We start from the raw sequence: 21509 nt of genomic DNA, 5'->3' as shown, positions 1-21509 counted from the left end.
ACTTTCCTGGGGTGTTTACATGTGTCCCATTCAATGCAGAGACAGATAAATAACCCTTTATAACAGAAAAGCCTCATCCACATGGAAATAAGCAATTCAACTAACACATTTTATGTTAGTAATATTTGCTTTCCACTTCTTGGCCATTCATCCTGTGATTTCAGCTGAACTCTTACAGAAACAGTTTTCTCTCTGGCTATTGAGTAGGATTGCAGTCGTCAACTTTCAATCAAAGTTGACGGTAATTATTCATAAATTGCTAACTAACACTATGACCCCGATTTTGTACAACCCACAGTTTCACTTCCTGAGTTTTCCTCTTTTCTCACCTTCAGAGAGCTTCTCTCTTTGAGACAGAATCTATCCTCCCTACATAAAACACAAATGCTACCATAAAGGAATTGCCATGTCTATTAAAATCCGCAGCCTCCTGCACTCCCCCTTCTAAGATTCCCGACCAGATAATCCAGTTCACCAGACTGTTGGTCTGTCCTTAACCCTTATGAGGATCCCAAAGAGAGATCTGTCCCAAGCCAAATCTCCATTCATGATTGTGGAGTTCCCAAACTGAGCTGTTGCTTCTCAGCCCCCAAATGCAGTCCCCGAATTTTGTACTTTGGCCATTCAGAGGAAGGAGCAAGAATATTGAATCTTGTTTTTAGTCTGCAATCTTTCACTGATAAAACTGTCGTTTTGTGTGTGTTTGCTTTATTTTGGAAGTGAAAGTGCTTCACAGAAGTTGACACAAGTTGGCTCATGATTCAGTTTGCAGATATTGCTATAAACATTAGCTTCCCAATATGAAAAATACTGGGTCAACTTTCAATACCCTTATTTACATCACTTACAGCAGTACTCCCTCATTTATGCTGTTAAAATCAGTGGGACCACTGATGGGCAAATGAACTACTTAAACTGTTAGAGTCTAAATACATAGGAAGATAAATTTTTTACACTAACAAGAAAATTATGATTATTTGTTAAATCCCTTTTCAACAGAAATATCTGACAAAGTATAAGGATTTTCCCTCCTTTGTACAGAAACTAAGCAGCTCTCTTTTTGAAGAATTTTACCAATGTAACTTGTGAAATTTAGTGAACGTAAATGCTAAAAATCATTTTCTCAGAGTAAGAGGCATGCTGAAATATCTATACATATTATCTTAATGTAACAGTTTTAAAGGAATTATGGAGTGTGAAGAAAATACCATGTATGTAGTCACAAAGAATCCCCATCTTTATTTACACCAAGCCATTTTTTGTAATTGTTCAGAATTATTTCTGCCATTAGCAAAACTATACTTGAGCCATTCACAGCAACTCTAAAAGGAATGGCCAACAGGCCACTCATTGTTTACACCAGGCAGCCTGGAAAGCTGATGAGACTAAGGAAGCTGTTGTTGGACCACGTATTTTCAAAGCAAACTTGGGATGGGTTAAAGGAGTACACTGCCCCTCTAATACGAAAAAAGCCAAGGATAGACCTAGGAAAACTGTTACCATATTGCACTGGAAATCTTAATGTTGTTTTCTCATTGACATATGAGTAGGGGGGTAAGTAGAGGTTTTAGGGGTAAGTAAGAGTGTGATTTCTACGGCTACCTATCCTTGAGTGAGCTATGCATAGTATTTTAGCATTCATGCCTTGCTAATTGCCAGTTTTCTGACTTTTGTGCATTTATTTATTTATTTTTCTCTGTTTTGTCCACTTTGAAACCTAATCCTTAAATTTTAATGGCTATATATAGGTATTTGATATGTTATAGGAACATTTTCTCAAAACACTAAGCATAGTGGGTTGAATGGTCTGTAATAAAATTTTGTCTGTGCTAATGGACTGATAAGGAAGAGTATACAGGAAAAATGCCCTTTATTTACCTTGATACTAAAAACCACTGTTTCAAATATAGATTCAATTTTGTCCTTGCTGAATAGTAAGCAGCTGGAATAGTGGTCCAGACTGAGTTTCAGTCTTCAGCTGCTGGGCAGTAAGATTTGCTGGTTTAGTCATCTCTACAAATAAATACCTCTTCAACTTAAAACATTTTTCTGTCTGACAGAGTAAGGCAGAGAAGAAAGCTTAAGATGTAAAATCATCATATATGTTGTTCCTTAAGCAGTCAGATTTATGCCTAATGTTTTGTAATAAGCTATCTTCAAATTTTATTGTTTGCCAATTATTAGGGCCTAGTCTTGGATATGCCACCACTGTGGTGGGCAAAAATCCCTGTGCAATACCCCTGTGTATTCTGGTATGGGCATAAACAGTTCTACGATTATCCAGTATTAGTGTATGAGTGGGAGGGTAGTTTTGTAAGTCTAGAAAAGATGTGGTGGGTTCCCGAGCAATCTGCACCAGATGTCACTTTGGATCGGACTGAGAAGAAACCCATGTTGCTATGTTCTCTGTAGTAAGCAATACTTTTACCTAACGCTTTCTGTTAGGACCGAATTCAAAATTTGCAAACTGCTTTTCCTTAAATTTCTTCTTTTCTAAGCACTTCATTCTTACTGGAAGTAAAATATGCTTTAGATGGACATAATATTTTGATACTGGCACTTTATTAATATGTTGATATTGTTCCATTTTTTGACTGGAAATTGAAATAATCCTAATATAATCAAGATTAAAAATGTCTATGGTGAATTTCACTGCTGTTGGATGAAGAAGAGTTCTCTGTGTTAAATCTTTTGTCTATAGACTAAATGTTTGCTATTTATCTTATTATATTTTCCTTTCCCCCACCTTCATACATGGAAACCACTGAATTCAGTAAGAATAGCACACCTTGAAAAATGCACCTTTCAAAGGGACTGTCATGTGTTGAAGATATTATTTCAACTTTAGACTTAAAATGTCATTTTACAGAAATATGTGAATTTAAAACCTGAGAATTCAGGGATGTGTCAGTTTTCTAGTGTATTATGTAGCTACTGGATGAATTTGGGCACCAGATTGTGTCCAAATACATTATGTGGATATTCATATTAGTCATATTCTCTTGCCCATTTTCTTATTATTATCAGTTATGCTGAGAAAAGTTGACTTGCATCGAGAATTTTCATCAGTGCTCAGATGGATTTTGCAAAATGAAAACAGTTGAATTGATCTCAGCTAAGCACTTTACTTGTCTTTACCTCTTCTTCCATGCTCTTGGAAAAAGAATGAAAACTACTTTTAATAGCATCCTTTCTTTCCTCTCTTCAGGTCAAACGAACTGGGGCTTCCTCATTCTGTAAAAGGTGGCTTCATAAAGCTTCTCAAGGATAGGATGTCTTTCATTATTGAATCCTCCCACATTCAAAATAACCAGGTTTTCCTTTCCTAACCATGAACTTATTTTCTTGTTCTATGATAAGAAGCATGGTGGTCATTTTCCATTCTGGAGTCCAGATTTTCTAGTGAGAGCACCTTATGCATTAAAGCAAGAGGACCAACAAACAGTTTGTGGAGATGATATACCTCTTCTCGCAGACAACACACATCATCCACTACTCTCTTTTTAGAGGATACCTAAATGTATTTTCAGTTACATTAGGAGGATATCTGCATGCTGCTTGTGGATGTCAGTGCAAATTAATTTTTGATAGCCAGGCCTGCATCTGATGTAGGTGGTAGTTGCACTTTTGGTCGTGCAGTGTGTGAGGTGCTAGGACATAAACGTGACATGTATTGGTCCACAAAATATTATAAGGTCCACCAAACAAATTAAAATCCTTCATAAATTTGCTTCAACCTTTATTTGATTTTCAGCAAACTGAACACTGTGGTAACAAGTTCTCTTCAAACACAGTTGAGTCACCTTTCTAGAGAAAATATAACAGTAATGCTTCCCTTGCCACATTGTTTTTTGATCTGTCTATTTTGCCATGAATGTGAGGTCAATATAACCTGTTCATGTGGTTGGAATAAAAAAAAGCTGCCAACAGGAGATACGTAGGAGTAGAAATATCTATTCTGATTGTGTAGCTATAAAATTCCTTCTGAAGCCTTTTCAATGTTTCATTTTAGCTACATTTTATTTGTGGATTATTCAGAAATTTATCTAGAATCATAGAATGCATGGGAGTTGGTTTTGGTTTTTGTAGATAATTGTACGTGCAGCTGATTTAGGTTTTTCTAGCTGAGTTCTGCTATTATTAGATAGGGTATTTACACTGGACTGGTCTACAGTTTTTCCATTTGCCCATTTAATCCTTTGAATGCCTTTCAGTTTGTGCAGTTCTCCTGCTGAATCCTCAGCCACTCTTTTTAACCATTTCTGATTTGAGAAAATGATGGGGCTCAGGAAGTCATCCTTGCTGGGTTTCTTAGAGTACCAATTCAAATAATACACTGCAAATGTATTAGCCGTTTAGTGACCGCAGTGCTGTAGCTGTAGGGCCAAGCAGAACCAAAACTATTAGGGATACCTTTTATTCTTTTATTTTCCTTCTACATTTTATTTACCCACAAAACTGACAATATAAAATACTGTATTAGTTGGAAAGATCCTTATTCTTGCAAAGGCTGTCACTCTGCCTCTATTCCATAAATATACATCATTTGCATGGAGTTTAAACTTGTCTCATCTTCATTATGGACATTGCAGTCTTTTGGGCAAGAAAAAGAAGTGTGGATGTGCCGTCTAATGGAGGCAGGACTTGGAGAGCCTTTTCATTAGCAGCGAAGAAACATTGTGCTGGACCATATATGCATCCAGGCGAGGGACAGGATAGGTTATCAGGAGGAAGAACATTCAGTTATTTCTACTTGCTCCCCAGATTATCCTTATCTTCTTGGTTCCGGCCTAAACAATAGATTTAGTGTTCCTTTCTGAGAGCATGAAAGACCCTGCATTGACTCTGATGGATATGCTTCATGTACTATAAGAGGATGTTGCTTTTAAAATTATTTAGTTGCTCTTATACTGTCTTCAAAGGTGAAAATGCCATGTTATATAGTATTAATTCTTCACTGAGGAAATGTATTATAGAAATTAAAGTTTTAAATTTGAAAAATAGTAGAAGATTTTTTTTATCTCCATTGTAACTTAGACCAAATTTTAAGAAAATGCAAAGTAATTTTCAAAAGCAATTGAAGATGATAAAGCCTTCCTTTTCTAAAGGCAACTAATTAAATTCAGCTCTGTACCTGGTCTGTCTTTTGTGTTTGTGTTGTCCTTTGTGATGTTTGATTCTTTAATGACACAAATTGATAGAATGAAAAATTCTTTAATGTTTGATAGATGAAAATGAAGGTAAAGTTTTGTTCCACGTCACCTCTCTTTCTGTTTCTGCTTACAAAACCTCTGTTGCTCCTACCATGTTGACAGGGGTGCTGCTTCTGCTGGGATGCAATAGCATCTTCTAGTTTTCTGTTTTAGTGAATAAATACATTTTCACCATCACTAGAAAATGCTGCCTCCTTCTCCAGTGGCAATAATAGCGTTGTGCTGGTCATATACTGCTGTGCTTGATGACGATTTGTCACCACCACCTTCTATTCAGTCCACAGCCCTTGCTTACCACACTTGCTCATTGTTAGTGTTGCTCTTTCTGTTACATTGCACAGCTACTTCTTAATCCATGTGTGATGTTGTTGCCGATGGCTAATGTTTTCTAGTCCATCTTTCTTCAGACCTTGTTTTACCTGGGACATTTCCCAACACACGTTTCTTCAGTACTCTGTACAGGGTATTTTCAGTTCATAGAGAAGTAGGTATATTACTGTTTGTGGGGAACACTATACATTGGGAGAATGATTTTTGATAGAACTATTAATTCATCTCTTAATTCTTAAAAATATTGCTACTATTATTATTACTCTTTAATTTTAAAGAAAATCTGTTTTATGGCATCGAATATACACACTGACGTTTCTAGGCATACCATAAACAAAAAGCCTTGATTTTTTTTTTTTACCCGCAATTTTTAGCACTCCTAGCCTGGTATTAATAAAAATTAGAATAAAATAATAATTTTGGAAAGGGAAGTGTGTGAAAAATTCCCATGGTTGAGTTTTTGAAGGCAAATTGAAGAATCTGTGCTCTTTTTAGCTGAAAGAGTGAAAAGAGAGATGTAGAAAATTTTGCATCTATGGTTGGGAGAATGAGGAGTCTGAGCCAGAGAAGTTAATGAAGGGCTTGACTGTTAGGTGATCTCATAAAACTGAGGAGAATTCACATTACTCATTGCTTTTTGATGCCTTTTTTTAAAAATTTTTTTATTTTAACTTATTGCTTGGGTACTATGCATTATCTATTGTCAAGGGAGATGAACCCTTTTTATTTCTCTTTCTGTGTTTTTGACCGTAGAACACCTTTCTGATACATGTAGTCTCAATACCTGTGTATCAGCATATATGAATTGTTCTGCCATAAACTCATTTCCTTGCTCATTTTTGTCTATGTTAGCCTGGAAAGTAACATCTCTTTTTGTATATTAGAAGCATTATAACCTTCATTCTTTAAGAAAAAGCTTTAAAGAGCAGTGAATGAGCATGGGTAGACACATACCATAAGCTTTGTTTAACTGTGAAGTAGATGCCTTGCTCCTCAGTCATTATCGGCCTAACTCTTTTCTGGTTTTAAAGTTAGGCTGTTTTCCATAAGCTGAGGATCTATCCAGGAATAATTTGTCCTTGCCTGTATTTTCTTAGTGCTATGTGTATTGCCCTTACTTAAGGAACTAAAGAAAATTGTAAAAGCTTAACACATTCATTGAAAAAAGTGTTGAAGTGGCTTGTTTCTGACAAGGAAAATCCTTGATGAGGAGTATCTCAGGCATGAAGTATGATTGTCAGAAGCATGGGGAGGACTGGCCTTAAGGAAAAAAGAGCCCCCAGCAAACATTGAAACTGAGAAATTCAAATCATAATGCTCATTTTAGCATGGAGGATACATGTAGGCTTGTTAGTATTACAGACCAATAAATAGTGCTTTCAACTTTTACCTCTGAGATTCTTTTGACATAAGAGAATAGCCTATGTTTTCACATTGTATTGTTTCTTTGCAGGAGTCAGAGAGTAATAAGTTATGTTCCCTATATTCCTTCCGAAATACCTCTACCTCACCAAACAAGCCCGACGAAGGAGGTCGTGACCGCAGTGAGCTAATGACCAGTGTTAATTTTGGAACGCCAGAACGCCGCAAAGGAAGCCTTGCAGATGTGGTGGACACGCTGAAGCAGAAGAAACTAGAAGAAATGACCAGGACTGAGCAAGAGGGTATGTGTTGGATAAGACTGATACAGTTTCCCCACCCCCAAACCCTACAATTTTTATGGCATAAAGAATGTGCTGGGTATCAAGAGCCAGAGAATTGCATAATTGGCAAAGGCTAGGATAAAGTTATTCACAGGTTACCATGGCAATGAGATCCATTAGGGATTTTAGACAAATATGCCAGTTTTTTTAAACTTTCTAAATTGTGTTGGTAGTCTGTGAGTCAAAGCAAGAATGTCAGTTTAGGTGAAAACTCAACTCTTGCTTGAAAGGTTATGATGAATTCTTAACTGGTTGTAAAGTTGTGAGGGATATTCTTCAGTGGTATTTGTTCTTTTTCTTTTAAAAGATAAATGTTTATTTTAAACAATAAGAATGAATAAAACATGAGCTGGTTTGTTTTGCCTTAGAAATTCTTATCTTTGATGACCTTAATGACCCAGCATCTGTGGCTAGGAGAATGGGAAACAGTTTTAAGTGTAAAGAGTACCTAGTTCTGACCTATATATTTAGAACTGTGGCTGAAGACATAATTTTTTTTATAGTCTGCTCAGATATTACAAGAGTTAAAAGAGAGAGACAAAAATGAGGACAAATCTTTGAGCTCTAAGGCAGTTTATGTATTCAGTCCTTATTCAGATATTTTCACTGACTTTGCTAAGATTTTGGCCTTGATAGGAACTAAACAGAACTGGAGAATGAGTTTATCAGTATATGTGTGCACATGGTCAGGGTCCACTCTCCCCCTGTCAAGGAGAATGAAGTCTTGGTTGCTTCTGCAACAGTATCTTCCAGCCTGTGATTTTTCCACCTCAATTTCATGGTATGGTCACAGTGCACTTCAAACTGCACTTCAGGATCCCTTGGCTCCGTGTAGCAATGTAGATTTCAATTAAAATTGATGCTGATACAATAATATGTTTAAATATGGGATAAATCATGTAGGGATGGAAGTAGGCTTTCAAATTTCTTGGCATAATTGTTAAATGCCAGCACATAGATAAATGTGTTCTATAGGTGTCCTTTCTGAAGCTGGTGAAACATCTCTAAAGAGAGAATGTCCCAGATTCTTTACTACCATCTGTCTGTTTTCAGCTGTAAAGATCACTCTTTTAAAAATTGCTTTCTTAGATTTGGTGGTTAGACTAGGAAAACTATTTTAAATGTTACTTTGGCAAAGTTGTTTTTTACAGTCAGTAACAGTCGTTCGACACTCCATGCTAATCAAAGGTCTTGGCTCATACTTTGCTGCGGGAGTATACAAGTTGCTGTTTGTAGTGCCACCACAGCTAAGACTTTTCCAGGAGTATTCTGAATGGTGTGCTAATAAAAATGTGCATCAAAAAGTTTAAACATAGTATCTTACTGTAAGGCTTCAAGCATTTCATAGCTTATTTTTGTATGAATTCTCAAGAATTTTCTGCACTTCCTCTGTATTGATATACAGTAGTTGATTTAAGAGAGGTATGTGCACAGCGGAGAGATCCCTATCACTGAGTCTGAGCCTTCTATGCTGTATGTTCTCACCAGCTGTGCAATAAAGGTCATTTCTGATCTATAAAATAATCTTACCTTTTATGGACCACATTATACTGGAAAACTATTCTTAAGTCTGCCTGTAAGTTCAAAGGTAATTGGCTGTATCTGCATGTTAAGTTCTTTTCAATTCATCCAGGATTTTCTGCAGAAAAAAAGGTCACTTCCATTTTATGGAAAATAAGTAATGAACATCTCACTGTTATCATATAAACTAACACCGAAAAATCATTAATAGAAAGATTGGAAATTTTTCAGAATGTTACAATTAGGAAGTTCAATGTCTTTAAACTTCTGTGTAGACTAGACATACCAAAATTCTTCTGACAGATTTGAATACCTATTTCAGTAGTCAGAAGTTTCTCTGAATTAAAAAGTAAACTCTCCATACTTGTTTGATTGGAATAAAATAACATTTTAAAAATAGTTACTATTTTAAGCCTCTGATCTTTGTTGTGACTGTGGGTGCTGCAACTGACTCAGTGCAGAGTCAGCTGGAGAAATGAGGTCTGAGATTATGAAAGTGTTTTGCCATATTATAGTCTCTTTTAAGCAACCTGATTAATAGCCTAATCACACATGTACCATACATGATGCTCTTTAACATCTATCCTTTAAAGTAGGTTTCCATGGTATTCTTTTCTTAAAATGGTATGCGGCCATTGCTGTTGAGAAGTGTAATAAGTCCTGATCTGTCACAAAATTGCTTATCCGAATTGAAAAACACCTGCTGGTTTTTTGAGCAAATAGGTAGCATAATATAATTGCTTTAATGAATGTAATGGGGAAAAGATGTGTATTTCTACTCTATACTACTATGTGAAATCTGTGGGGCTTGAAGTCTTGCATCACTCCTTTGAATAAATTAATAGTGCATGTTAGCATCTCTTATAAGGAGGAGCTCCATGACCGTGGATGCAGCTGTGGGAATTGGGCTAAGATACAGTCATATGTCAAGTTAACTGTGGAGTTAGAAGTGGAATAAAGAACTCAAGAATTCCAGTCATCTGCTTGAACCCCCACGCGAGTACAGCAGCAAGTCTCTTTTAGTGTTATTATAGTAGCTCTCTGGTCCATCTATAGGATCTGAATTTGAGTAATATGAGTTGCTGGTGTCAAATACTTAAATATTTTGTGTTAGGTGTCTGTTATGCTTGTATACACTGCTTGTGGTCTCTGTTCTATCTCATAACATTGGAAAAGAATTATATACTGAAAGACTTTATCATGTCTAAATAGATATATTTAATCAGAGTCCTTTGGCTTCTGAAAATAAGTTGTCTAATGAGAATTTCATCTGAGCAGCTGTGACTGAGGAGGTCAACAGGCATTGCCTAAGAGAATATGGCCCAGCTGGTTAAATCTGGTTGTTGTAGTGATTTAAATGGTCAAGTGCTGCTTGTAATCCAGGACCGTCTGTTTGTAAAGGAAAGAGTGAGTGCTTCAGCATAATGTACAGCTGTTTTAATCTCTCTTTAATAATAGTGCTTCAGCCAGTGTCATGTCTTGTGTATAATACTGGGAACATGAGCACCTCATACAGGACTGAATATACCGTAGGTATGTTTTTAGCATTATTTGTAGTTTGAACAAAGATTACCAACATCACAAGATAAGCAACATTTTTTGAGTTAGTGGTCCAGTATTTGCATACTTTGTACATTAAGGCATTCCTGTGTCTTAACTTGCAATGACTTGGAAATGAGAAAATTGATGAGAAAATTGTAACTGGGAAAAAAAAAAAAAGAATGCTACAAATATTTAGAGTTAGTTTGAGTATGTAAAGACACTGCTGACATGTGTTCTCATAAGACAGAAGAGGTCAGAAATGAACAGGTGTTTAATTTAATCAACAACACTAGACTCTAGGGCTTCTTGGATAACTACAGTATATTCATCTTAGTTTTTCTATGAGTAGAAGGATTGTTTTACTGGCTTTTTCTCTGGAAGTATCCTCCAGTACGATCAAGTATTAAATCTCTTTCCAGCTAAAATGAAGAGTTTATGTTAGATAGTATGGTCAGACTGCTTCCTTCCCTTTCTATCCCCCTTCAGTAAAAGACCTTTCTTTCAGAATATTGCTTATGTTACTTTAGTGAGACAGATTTACATTGCCTGGGCTGCCTGAATTCTAGGCTCAGAATTGGCTTCCAGACAACTATCCTACTGTACTTCATCATAAGCCTCTACGACCAATAATTAGTAGTACACATCTTGTCTGTAGCTAGGAGAGCAGATTTCCCCCTTTCAGATCTGGAATGCTAGGTTGGCAGGTCAGCTGGCACTTCTGAGCTGGAAACTGGGCATGTCATTTCTCCTAAGTGCTAAGCCCTCATTACTCAGGGCCTGGATTCCTAATTCACTTTTGACCTTGATTCTGAGCGATGTATACAGTATCGTTTTTCAACCAAGCTCAGTTCACAATTCTAACACAAGCTTTTTATAAACTGCTTCCCATTCTTGTTTCCTCCTTGAAGACCATAGTTGAACATTCAGAGATCAAAGATTTTTATGTATGCATGTTGGAATAATGAACATCTATATAAAGAGTGGTATATTCATAAATTTCCATCTATTCTCTGTCATGTGCACCTGTTCGTACTCTCTCTCTGTGAGTGGATATATGTAACTCACAGTGCTATATAATACGTCTAAAGATATCCAAATTAAAAATTAAGGTTTCACATGTATTATTCATTTTATATGCAATAGGGAAAATCACACTATGCTACTCGGTAGTGGTGGTTTTTCTGATTTTGTGTTTTGTTATTTTTTTTGCTCCAGCTCCATTAGTTAATAATAATTTTATATTGACTTAGAATAGATTAACGCTTCCCATATCAAATTTTCTGTCATGCCAGTATGGACAGTATACTCAAGTATTGTACACACAAATATGTACATATTTCCTGTTGACTTCACTGGGAAGTAAACAAACTTAAACTTTCACATTCTGTGTTTTATAACTAGACACTGGTAAACCATTTAGGTTGTAATTTTATGCAGGCTTTTTTGGTTTTGGGGTTTAAATATGTGCTATATTGTATGAAATGAATGGAGAGTTTCAGTTTTGTATTCTTTGTTTTAACCCTGCCACAGCTGAGAACAGAGTTCAGGCATATACGCTTGTTTTCCGGTATAGTTTTAAACACAACCTTTGAGGACATTGCAAAAAATTGTCAGGAGTTCTCTTTTGTGAATCAGGTCTTGAAGTGAGCTACTGACCAGCTGTGGACAGTGAATATTTATTAACGCTTTTCAGTAGTTTTACTGAGATTTAATTCAAGTTATCTGTCTTATGGTGTGCTCTATATCCAGACTTTCCCCTGATGAAGGCATGATCCCTGGTTGTCCTAATGCACCTGCCATTTACAGACCTCTGTTCTTTATTCTTTAGTTTTCTTGATGGCTACAGATATTTTGTTCTGTTTCAGGGCTTTAAAAATGTTACTGGGTTTTGGTATTAGGATTACCCAAACTAATTGTTAAAAATGACTGTTCTATTTTTTGTGATACCTCTGGAATTCTTAAATGGCAGCTGGCATTCCTCTCAGCTAGAAACCTAGAAACAAGCCCTTTGGATGTGAAAAAACCCACCTTCTTCAAAATCCTTTCATCATCTTTGAAAGACCTTGCGACATCTGCTAGGTACTACCCTCATCGTGTTTCCCTTTTCTTCTTCTTAAAAATAGTTTTTGGTAAGAAAATTCAGAATCAGTTACTTTTTAGTTAATTTAATACCTATCTTTTACTTGCTTTTTGTTAGAAGGTGTTTATGGTAGCATCTAGGCTGAGGAATTTTTCTGCTAAGCTCCAAACATGCTTCCAAAATAAAAACACAAGAGCCCAATAAATAGATTACTCAGGTCAGGTTAGAGGAGAGATATGAGGTACATTTTCCTAAACGGCTGTTTTCTTGAATTACTTATCTCTTTACCATATAATTAAATGCAACCCACTCTCTTTTTTTTTTTTTTTTCATCTAATGATCTTGGTAAAATCACATTAGTCACTCCTTTTTCTTGCAGTTTATCTTGCTGCTTTAGAAAAATATATTCTTCTATTTAGAGAAGTTTTATTGATCATAAAACTTCTAAGAATTCATTTGTTGATGTGTACAGTGAATTCCTATGTCTTAATGTGTTAAATTAAAGTAATTTAGGACTTTTCAGGAACATTATCACAAAGAAAGTGGTTTCTAGGGTTATTTTCCTGGTAACTAAAAGAAGATGCTGTCTAGTTTCTATCTGATGTACTTGATTTTTCTATTAAAAATCCATTCTTGTTTGAAGCAGAAATAACTTTAATGAACTTTTCAAAATGACATTTAGAAGTCAACATATGTTTAGGTAAATTTTTTTTTTGTTTTCTTTTTTTTACAAAGGCAGACCCAGCCTATGTAACACTATTGTATCTGGTCATTAATATTTTGTCTCATCTTTTTATTTATCCTTCCAGGTATATGAGAATTTATGCATTTTTCATTATTTGCTGACTTATATCCTTTAAGTCTTTCAGAGTACTGTTTTGTGATTAAATGCTATCTCACAAATTTTTTAAGAAACTGGCACATTATCATCTTTCCACCTTATCTTTGCATTTATTGTCTGTCTGTCTACACTACAATCTTGCCCAGTGTTGTAGCATTTAAGCATCTAGTCATTACTCACAGGTTCTGTGTGGATTGCACTATAGTAATTCTTCAGCATTTTTCGGTATGTCTCATGCTACATTTGAGTTTCCCTTCAGTTTTCTTTGTTCTGAAATTTGTTCATGGCACAGAAATGGGAAACAGTATATGCTTTTGCATAGGTATCATGCAGAATGAGATCTATATGAATAAGTAATCTTTTTTGCTAAAAAGTTTTCATGTCCCTTCAGTTCTTAGCTCTAATTCAGGATTATCAACAAGAATGTGGCAAGTGTGATGGTAGCAATTTTTTTATATTTATGCTGGAAGTTGAACGGAAATAGCCACATGAGGACCTGTCAGGTGAAAATACGCCTTGATTACTATCAGGCAGTTACCTAGTTGTAGGTTCTACAGCGTTTTATGGAGCTTCTACTTTTCTGGAGGTTCAGTTTCCCAACGTAGGTTGTTTTCTTGTTGAAGCTTTGTATGTCTGCACCCCTACAAAATTGTTGCTTTTGCTAATAAACAGAGTTGATCATAGCTCGAATCCTGATGTGGGGAGAGTCTGAAATTCAGGTCTAAATTCTGAAGATTGGGACATCCCTTCTAGTTATGATAACTCTTTAAACTGTTTTTGGGTGGATGTTTACTTTCACCATTTTGAGATGCTCGTGTTACATTGAGGAAATGTCTTTATTCATCCTTGAATATTTGAGATGAGTAAAATCCTTTTCATTAGAACAAATGGGCTTTGAGCCTTTCCTCATTGTCTCTGAACTTGAGCTGTAGACAGGGACAGATTAGACTGAAACTGTCCAAAATCTTCTCAACGCCAGCATCTTCTGACTATTCCAACCGTTCCTCCTCAGTGACTGTGTTTTCCAATGTCTTGCTTCCAGGGGTCATCTCATCTTTTTCTTTAATGCCACTGTACCTCTCAATTCTGACATTGTCCACTGCTGGATACAATTTAATTTAATTTTTATTGTATGATAAATTGTCTCTATGCTTCCATTTTATATAATTTTCTGCACTATGCTCCTCTACATTTTTATCTGCTTTTTAGACATGGTAAAAGATCTGCTATCTTTACACTATTAGTATGTTATTAGTATTATGAAATCATTATTAAAAAAACATATTTAAAAAGCCAGCTTTTTCCTTAGGGCAGTAAAATAGGCAAGTTCCATATGAATGGCTACAACTGACATTGGGCTCTGCGGCAAAGAATGTAAGTGAGTAAATAGCTGCAAAAATATGGAGAGTTGCTTCAGTTGCGTGATCTTGGCAGTAGAAAAATAAATTCAAACTTCATTGGTTTCTGATGTACTGTGACACAAATGTTATGATCGGATCATGCTTTAAAATGGGAATTGAAACATGTTTTGTAGTCATCAGGTTAATAGTAGGGACTAGACTGCAATACTTCCCTTCCTAAAATTGCTAATGTAAATATAAAAATATGAGGGAAAGATAAGGCTCGAATATGGCTGATCTTGTGTGCCATTGTATTTTCCAAGTTCTGTAGGGTGAATGACCCCAGATTTCTCTGATGATGAACTTTAGTTTTAGTTGGTCTTATTTGCTTTGCCATTCCTGCTGTTTTGCAACAGGGCCTAAAAGTGATTTAAGTGCTTGTGACTGGGGTAATGAATGAAAATATCTCTCCAGCACTGAGAGTATTGCATTAGACTGAATAGTCACCTTACTTGTAAAAGCACTATTAGAGAGGGGCAGCTGTAAGTAAGGATAACGATTTGTGTCCAGTGCTTATTTACTGAAAATTGTAAATGTATTATTTATTGAGAGCTCTCCAGACAGTGCTTGTCAGAATAAAAATGTCAACTCTAAGCAAAATGTTATAATACATAATAAAAATGCTAGGTACGCACTTTAGAGATACAGCTAATTAGATCTGCTTTTCTTAAAGAAATGACAGTAAAAATGCTCAGCAGCATATACATTTTAAATGCTGATATATTCCTTATTTTTCTATACAGTATTTGGTTTAGATACCTTATCGTTACTTAAAAATAATTTTGACAACTTTATTTGGTTGCCACAAGAGAGACAGAGCATTCACTGCCTGACTGCATGAGGCAGCTACATGCTCGGGCTGTCTTGTTCATCTAACAGAGAGAGCAGCTACTCTCACCTCCGTGTTTTAGTCTGAAACTCCAAGATGCCACTTCTTTCATGAGGGAAACCTGCCTCCAGTGGAAACAACAAACAATTATTAAGATTAGTCTTCAGCCGTGCTAATTAACCCCAAACAAATATTATATTAAGGAGACGAAATGCGTTCAACGTCAGTGTTACTTTTCTGTATTATCAAATGCAAGTAAGAAATAGGAAAAAAAAGTAGTTCATTTTTTTCCATTTAAAATACTACTTTGTTTAAGTATTTTTTAGACATTTTTATTTTCCCAGAAATTTGTAATGGAAAGAATTTGAGCTTAAAAAATTTGGAAATCTTCTAGAGTGTTTTATAATGTGAAGGAGGAAATTGGATTTTGAGTTTATCCTTTTTACAGAGGACTGCTCAGTTCAGCATCATAAAATTTAGGTTGTCATCATTAAAAGCAGCTTTCTTCTTCCAAGTATATTACCCAATACATGAAAGAGCCTTACTGCGTTTATTTCATGACAATCTATCCATGTTCTCTTGCACTCAGGTTGCTGTCAGGTTCTCAGAGCTGGAGAATCACAGAGTGGCTGAGGTGGGAAGGCACCACTTACCATTGTCTGGTCCAACCCCCCAGCTCAGAGTAGGATTGCCTAGAACAGATTGCTCAAGGCATTGTCCCATCAGTTTTTGAGTGTCTCCAAGGATGGAAACTTCACAACCTCTTCAGTGTTTGGTCATCCTTACAATAAGAAAGGTTTTTCTTATGTTTCAAGGGAATTTCCTCTGTTTCCATTTACTGTTAGTGGGGACCACTGAGAAGAGTGGGGGTCTGTCTTCTTTACTCCTGCCATCAGATATTTATATATTATTCCCAGGAGCCTGCCCTTTTCCAGGCTAAATACTCACGGCTCACTCAGCCCCACTTCATATGAGAGATGCTCCAATCTGTTGGTTGTCCTGTGGCCCATTGCTGGACTCTCTCCAGTATGCCCATCTTTCTTGTACTGGGGAGCCCAGAACTGGACACAACACCCCAGGTGTGGTCTCAACTAAGGCCTCTAGTTCTGCGCTGCAGGACTGATCTGGTACCTTTAAAGCCAACAAGGGCTTTATCATGAATTTCAACAGTAGTATGTTCAAGCTCTGTCTGCGTCCTATTCATCTGTGTAATTCGAGTTTTAGCCCTGTGTGTGTGCTGTCACTTCCCAGTGCATAGATGATGGGTGCAAAGTGAAAACCAGGAACAAAACGAAATTCAGTGTTTCTGTGCTTCATAAATGTATTCTGCATTGTGATGAATCCTTCTAATTCCCATTTGTAGCCAGGCTTCTTCCTTATTTACCCATTGGCACAGTGATCTCCAAAATGAAGCAAGAGTTAATAGGTGTTAATGTGTCAAAATCCTCCCTCTTCTGTATTACTTTAATAACATAAAGAGGTGGTGGTGTTTCTGTAGAGTTCAGATTGTGATATTCATGAAAAAAAGAGTGCAATAGCCCTTGTTAAATATAGTCGTGAGGGCAAGTACTGTGTAATCATCTGCGGATAGCTCCTGTTAGCATTGCTCCGTCCTGACTAGCAGCACCCATTCTGCTGCAGTCTTGGGTCGGTCTTTAACAGGGGCTGCCAATTCATAAAGCTGTGCCAAAATGTCTTGTTCTACAGCCTAGCATTTTGGAATGTATCTAATAGCTGTTTTCTTTTATTAATCATAATATATTTTTAGTTTTACTTACATAGGTGCCCAGAGTTCCTGGGCACAGTGCCCTATGCATGAATGCCTGTTTATTTTCATCTTCCTTTTTAACTGTTTTACTTAATGCTTTACATAACCGTTTGCCATATTTTGACATGAAGCTATAATGCACTGCTGCCTGCTCACATTTCTTAAAGAACTTGATGTGACATCACCTTCTACGGTGAATCATGATCTTCACTGAACCTAAAAAAAACCATCTTGAATACTCTTCTGTCTTTTATTTGTTTGAAAATGTTGAAGCAAGCAGGCTCTTTCACCCATCTGGAGGAACTCTGAACACTACAGTCTAGAGAGTTTGCAGTGGTACCAAAAACATTGAGAGCTCTGTACTGAATTTCTGTTAGTCTAACACCACCTTAAGACTGAATTCTGTTTGCATTTATAGCTATCCTGTATGTGTTAACAGATATGCATGAGGACAGGATTCGGCTCTTTCTACTCTATCTGCAAATTTACCTGCATTTTCAATATTTAAAACAGCTCTGGTTCTCAGCAGTCCTTATCATATCTTAAATATGTAACAAGCAGATTACTTTTAAATATTTACAGTGAAACAAAAACTAACACATCGGGCAGAGGTTTGTTAAAATGTCAGAAGAACTTGCCGTAGTGAAAAATAAATATTGAACCAAGTTTATTCCTGAGGTGACTCTATTAATTTCAATGGAATTACCACAGGAGTAGTTCTGGAAAAAAAAATCTGTCGAGATTTTGTATCATAATTTTAACATTTTTTTTACAGAACTTTGAATAGCCCAGAAGTAATTTTATAGATCTGGCATGCATATGCATCACTAAGTAAAATAAGCTTCCTTTGCTTCAGTTTCTGTTTCCTCTGTAGAATGTTTGTGTTTTTAGCTGTTTAAATGCGGTTGTTGCAGCTTTATTAATAGTTTTTGTTATATCTGCAGTTATACTTGTAATTAAAAATTTAGTTAGAGCATTGGTTCCTCCAAGTTTCAGTGTATCTGTTGTTTCTGTGATAGGATGACTAGACAACGTATTGTATCTGTTGCCTTTCTGTGTCTGTGTATCAGATGATACAACAGACAGTGGCCAGACATATAACCTCAAAAATCAAACCAATTTGTTAATGAACTAACAAGGCAATGTAATAAGCGTCTCTATTCAGTAATTTTCCCCAGCTTTCAGTTATTCCTTAGAGCAAGAGTAGCTAGTGCTGTATCAACAAATTATTTGATGACAATAATTTGGCTGATGAGAATACAAGGGAAAAGCCCCAATCTAATTAGAAAACACTGTATATTATGTGGCAAAATTTAGCTAATATTTTATCTTTTATTGTAAAACTGCAATTTGCAACTTTGGGTGGTTAACAATGTTTATGTCCCCCTTCCCCCTCCATGCACACAAAACTGTTTTTAAAAAAGGCCAAAAAGAGACTACAGGATTTGAAACACAGTGGCCCTGAAGTGATGGGAAAATGGCCAAGGTGTCACAGCTAATTTCTGACCCTGCTTTATGAGTTCTGCTGTTCCTTATTCCCCTTGTCAGTCTGTGAATCCCTGAGGCTGTACAAACTGGCCTAACATCACTCAACTCCAGTTTTATATCCTCTTTTAATAATGTTGAGTCTATTCTGTCCAACTTTGATTCAGACAACCTGCTTGTCTTGAAAAAGTGATATATTTAATCAGTGGCTCTGTCTCCAGCATAGCTCCCACTGCGTGAGACTAGAGCCAAAGAGTAGTGCAGTGGCCTGTCACTTCTGTTTGAATAGGTAATGTGGAGCCGTTCAGCCGAAGAGACAGGAGCTGGAACTGCTTGTTAGGACACATGATCAAAAGCCACTCTCTGCTTTCTGCCAATCAAGCCTCATGTCGCCTTGTGGGGCAGACATTAAATAGATTTTTCTGCTGTACACTGTGGGCACTTTGCCAGTTTGACATGTGAACTGTTACAAAAGATACCAGAGTTTCCACTGCTTGCTGACTGCTTTTAAATATTACCAAGCCCTCACTGTCCAAAGTAGAATATTTAAATAATGGATTATGATAAATTCCCACTACTATTAGGCAGTCTCCTTCCTGCTCCCAACAGTTCAAAGATATTTTTAAAAACAAAACTGTAGGTTGGTTTCTAAAAACAACCTAACAAAAAACTGTTGAACAAGCCTATGGCACAGATTTGAACAACATAATTATTGTCTGAGAATTAGGGTGAGTTGTCACTTTCACTGGTGCAATTTTGAATATTGTTTCTATTTTTGGTATTTTTACATTATTTAGTTAGATTTTCCTAGTTGAGATCATAGCACTATTTTATTATTATGTTTATGTGGAGGGATATTAAAATTGGCTTGTTTTGTAAATTCGGTTGAATTTATTTATTGTGTTTATTGGCTGCTGGTGCAAATATAAATGTCTTAAAATGGCTCTGCAGTTGTTTTTAGTTATACTTTCCCTTGGTTTTTTCCTCTTTGTCTATTACCCTTCATAACCACCTCAGCTCTTGTGCCCATGGCAACAACACTCAGTGGTGGAGGCTAACAAAGATGACATTTAAGCTTTGCCTAAGTAATGAATATTCTTTTGTAACTTCCAGGACCACTGAATTTATGTAATTTTTTAGAGGTCCCCAGTACCTAGATAACTGCTTCTATTGATGTACTTGCGGTCATGATAGCCAGATATTTGCTCCCTCGTGCTTGCTCTTCCGGATATAATTCTTTTTTTTTTTTTTGAGTGAAACTTTTTTACCAAAACATACCATGGCAATCTAGTGGAACTCATTTAAACAGTGAGCTACACATAAACAGCTGCTCCCTCAATAAGCCATTCTTTATAATACCCTTATTACCTTCTAGTGTCTCAAATTCTGATTAGTCAACAGTGCTGATTACTGTATGGCATTCCACTGCCCATCTTCCTTCTGCTCAGCTGCTCATGTCTTAGCTGTTATGTGATTACAACACAACTTGTGCATTGTTTCTCCAAGTTGTTCTTCATATTGTATATCTTAAAAAAAACAACTAAACCCTCTTGAGGAGATGGAAAAATTTATTTTGAGTCACTATGAATTCCCTGAAACTCTGTGAATTGTTTCTGTGATCTTCACAGTCTGCGTGCTCTGCAGCTTTCTAGTAGGATGAGTAAGTTCTTTAGGTTTACAAGGGTAATCTATAAATAAATTCCAGTTAAAAGCACCTTAGAAAAATGATGGCTACTTATTGTGAAATTTTTACTATGATAGAGCAGGAGAGACCAAAGACTGTGTTTTAAAAACAAACCCCAAACAAATCCCCCAAAACACACAGAGCTTTGGCCTAGTTTTGCTGTCACAGAAATCAGTGGGTTCAAAAGTCAGTAAGAACAGAGCTACGTCCTGAGAAAGCGGTTTGGAAAACATAACCCCAGTAATACATGCTGAGTTTCAAAAAAGTGTGTTCTGGTAGAAGAAATGCACAGAATGAAAATAGGAAGAGAAGGATCTCTGATTTCTGGTCAAAGCAGCAAACGCAGAGGTTTGTTAAGGACAGTAAAACTTTGTCAGCTGGTTTATAGGTAAATAGCACAGTCGTGAGGAGAACACCCTTGCTGTGGCTCCATAACCCGCCCCCCCCCCCCCCCCCCCCCCCCCCAGCTTCCTTTGGTGCAGCCCCTTAGAATCAAGTCCTGGTGAGTATGAAACGCTGACACACTCAAAACGCAACCCCATTAAAGGCCTTAAATCTGTCATTGTGCTCTGGAGCCTGTTCTGAAAATAGCAAAGCTCTTTTTGTAAATTAAAATCGGTGTGAATGGGAACAGATGTTGACATGCTTTACTTTATCTGCAGGGATCCCCGTTAGGGGGGAGAGGGTCAGTGAGGTTAGATGGTAGGAATTACTGCAAATGTGCAAAGGACAGGATAGTCTAATATAGACATTGTCTTTGGGTTTATGTAGAGCTGTAATAATATCCAGTGGTTACTTCTGGTTGCAGATAAGTCTGTGTATAAGGAAAGATGATTTGTGTAATACCTTTAATTCTTTGGAGAATGCTGTCCCCTTTTATATCTGTTTGCACAGATAAAGGGGAGGGATGCTCGCCCTGTTTTTCAGAGTTGCTGTACTCGATCAGATGTGGATTCCAAGAGATTCTGAGTGACCTCAATTCCCATTTACTTCTGTGTTACCTGAGCTCACTCAGGACCTCATGGAAGGTGCTTAGCATATCCTAGGATCAACCTACAAAAAATCTGTATTCAGTCTGAAATTGGGTAGTGTTTTTGGTATTTCAGCATTACT

The 21509-nt window shown here is 36.6% G+C and overlaps 1 protein-coding gene across 10 annotated transcripts in view; it reads left to right on the top strand.

Annotated features, from left to right (window-relative positions):
* Positions 1-21509, top strand: part of SOX6 (SRY-box transcription factor 6) — a 375244-nt gene that overhangs the window by 149509 nt on the left and 204226 nt on the right. For 9 of the 10 annotated variants that reach the window (XM_074842580.1, XM_074842581.1, XM_074842574.1 and 6 more), the window contains one exon: positions 6997-7207. In XM_074842580.1, coding sequence (XP_074698681.1) covers positions 6997-7207 — 211 coding nt within the window. Of the gene's footprint in view, positions 1-6996; positions 7208-21509 lie in introns of those variants that run through there. The other variant, XM_074842582.1, reaches the window with a different exon arrangement.

This window comes from Strix aluco, chromosome 16 (genome assembly GCF_031877795.1).
Source record: "Strix aluco isolate bStrAlu1 chromosome 16, bStrAlu1.hap1, whole genome shotgun sequence".
Taxonomy (NCBI): Eukaryota; Metazoa; Chordata; class Aves; order Strigiformes; family Strigidae; genus Strix; species Strix aluco.
This window is presented reverse-complemented; position numbering and strand designations above follow the sequence as displayed.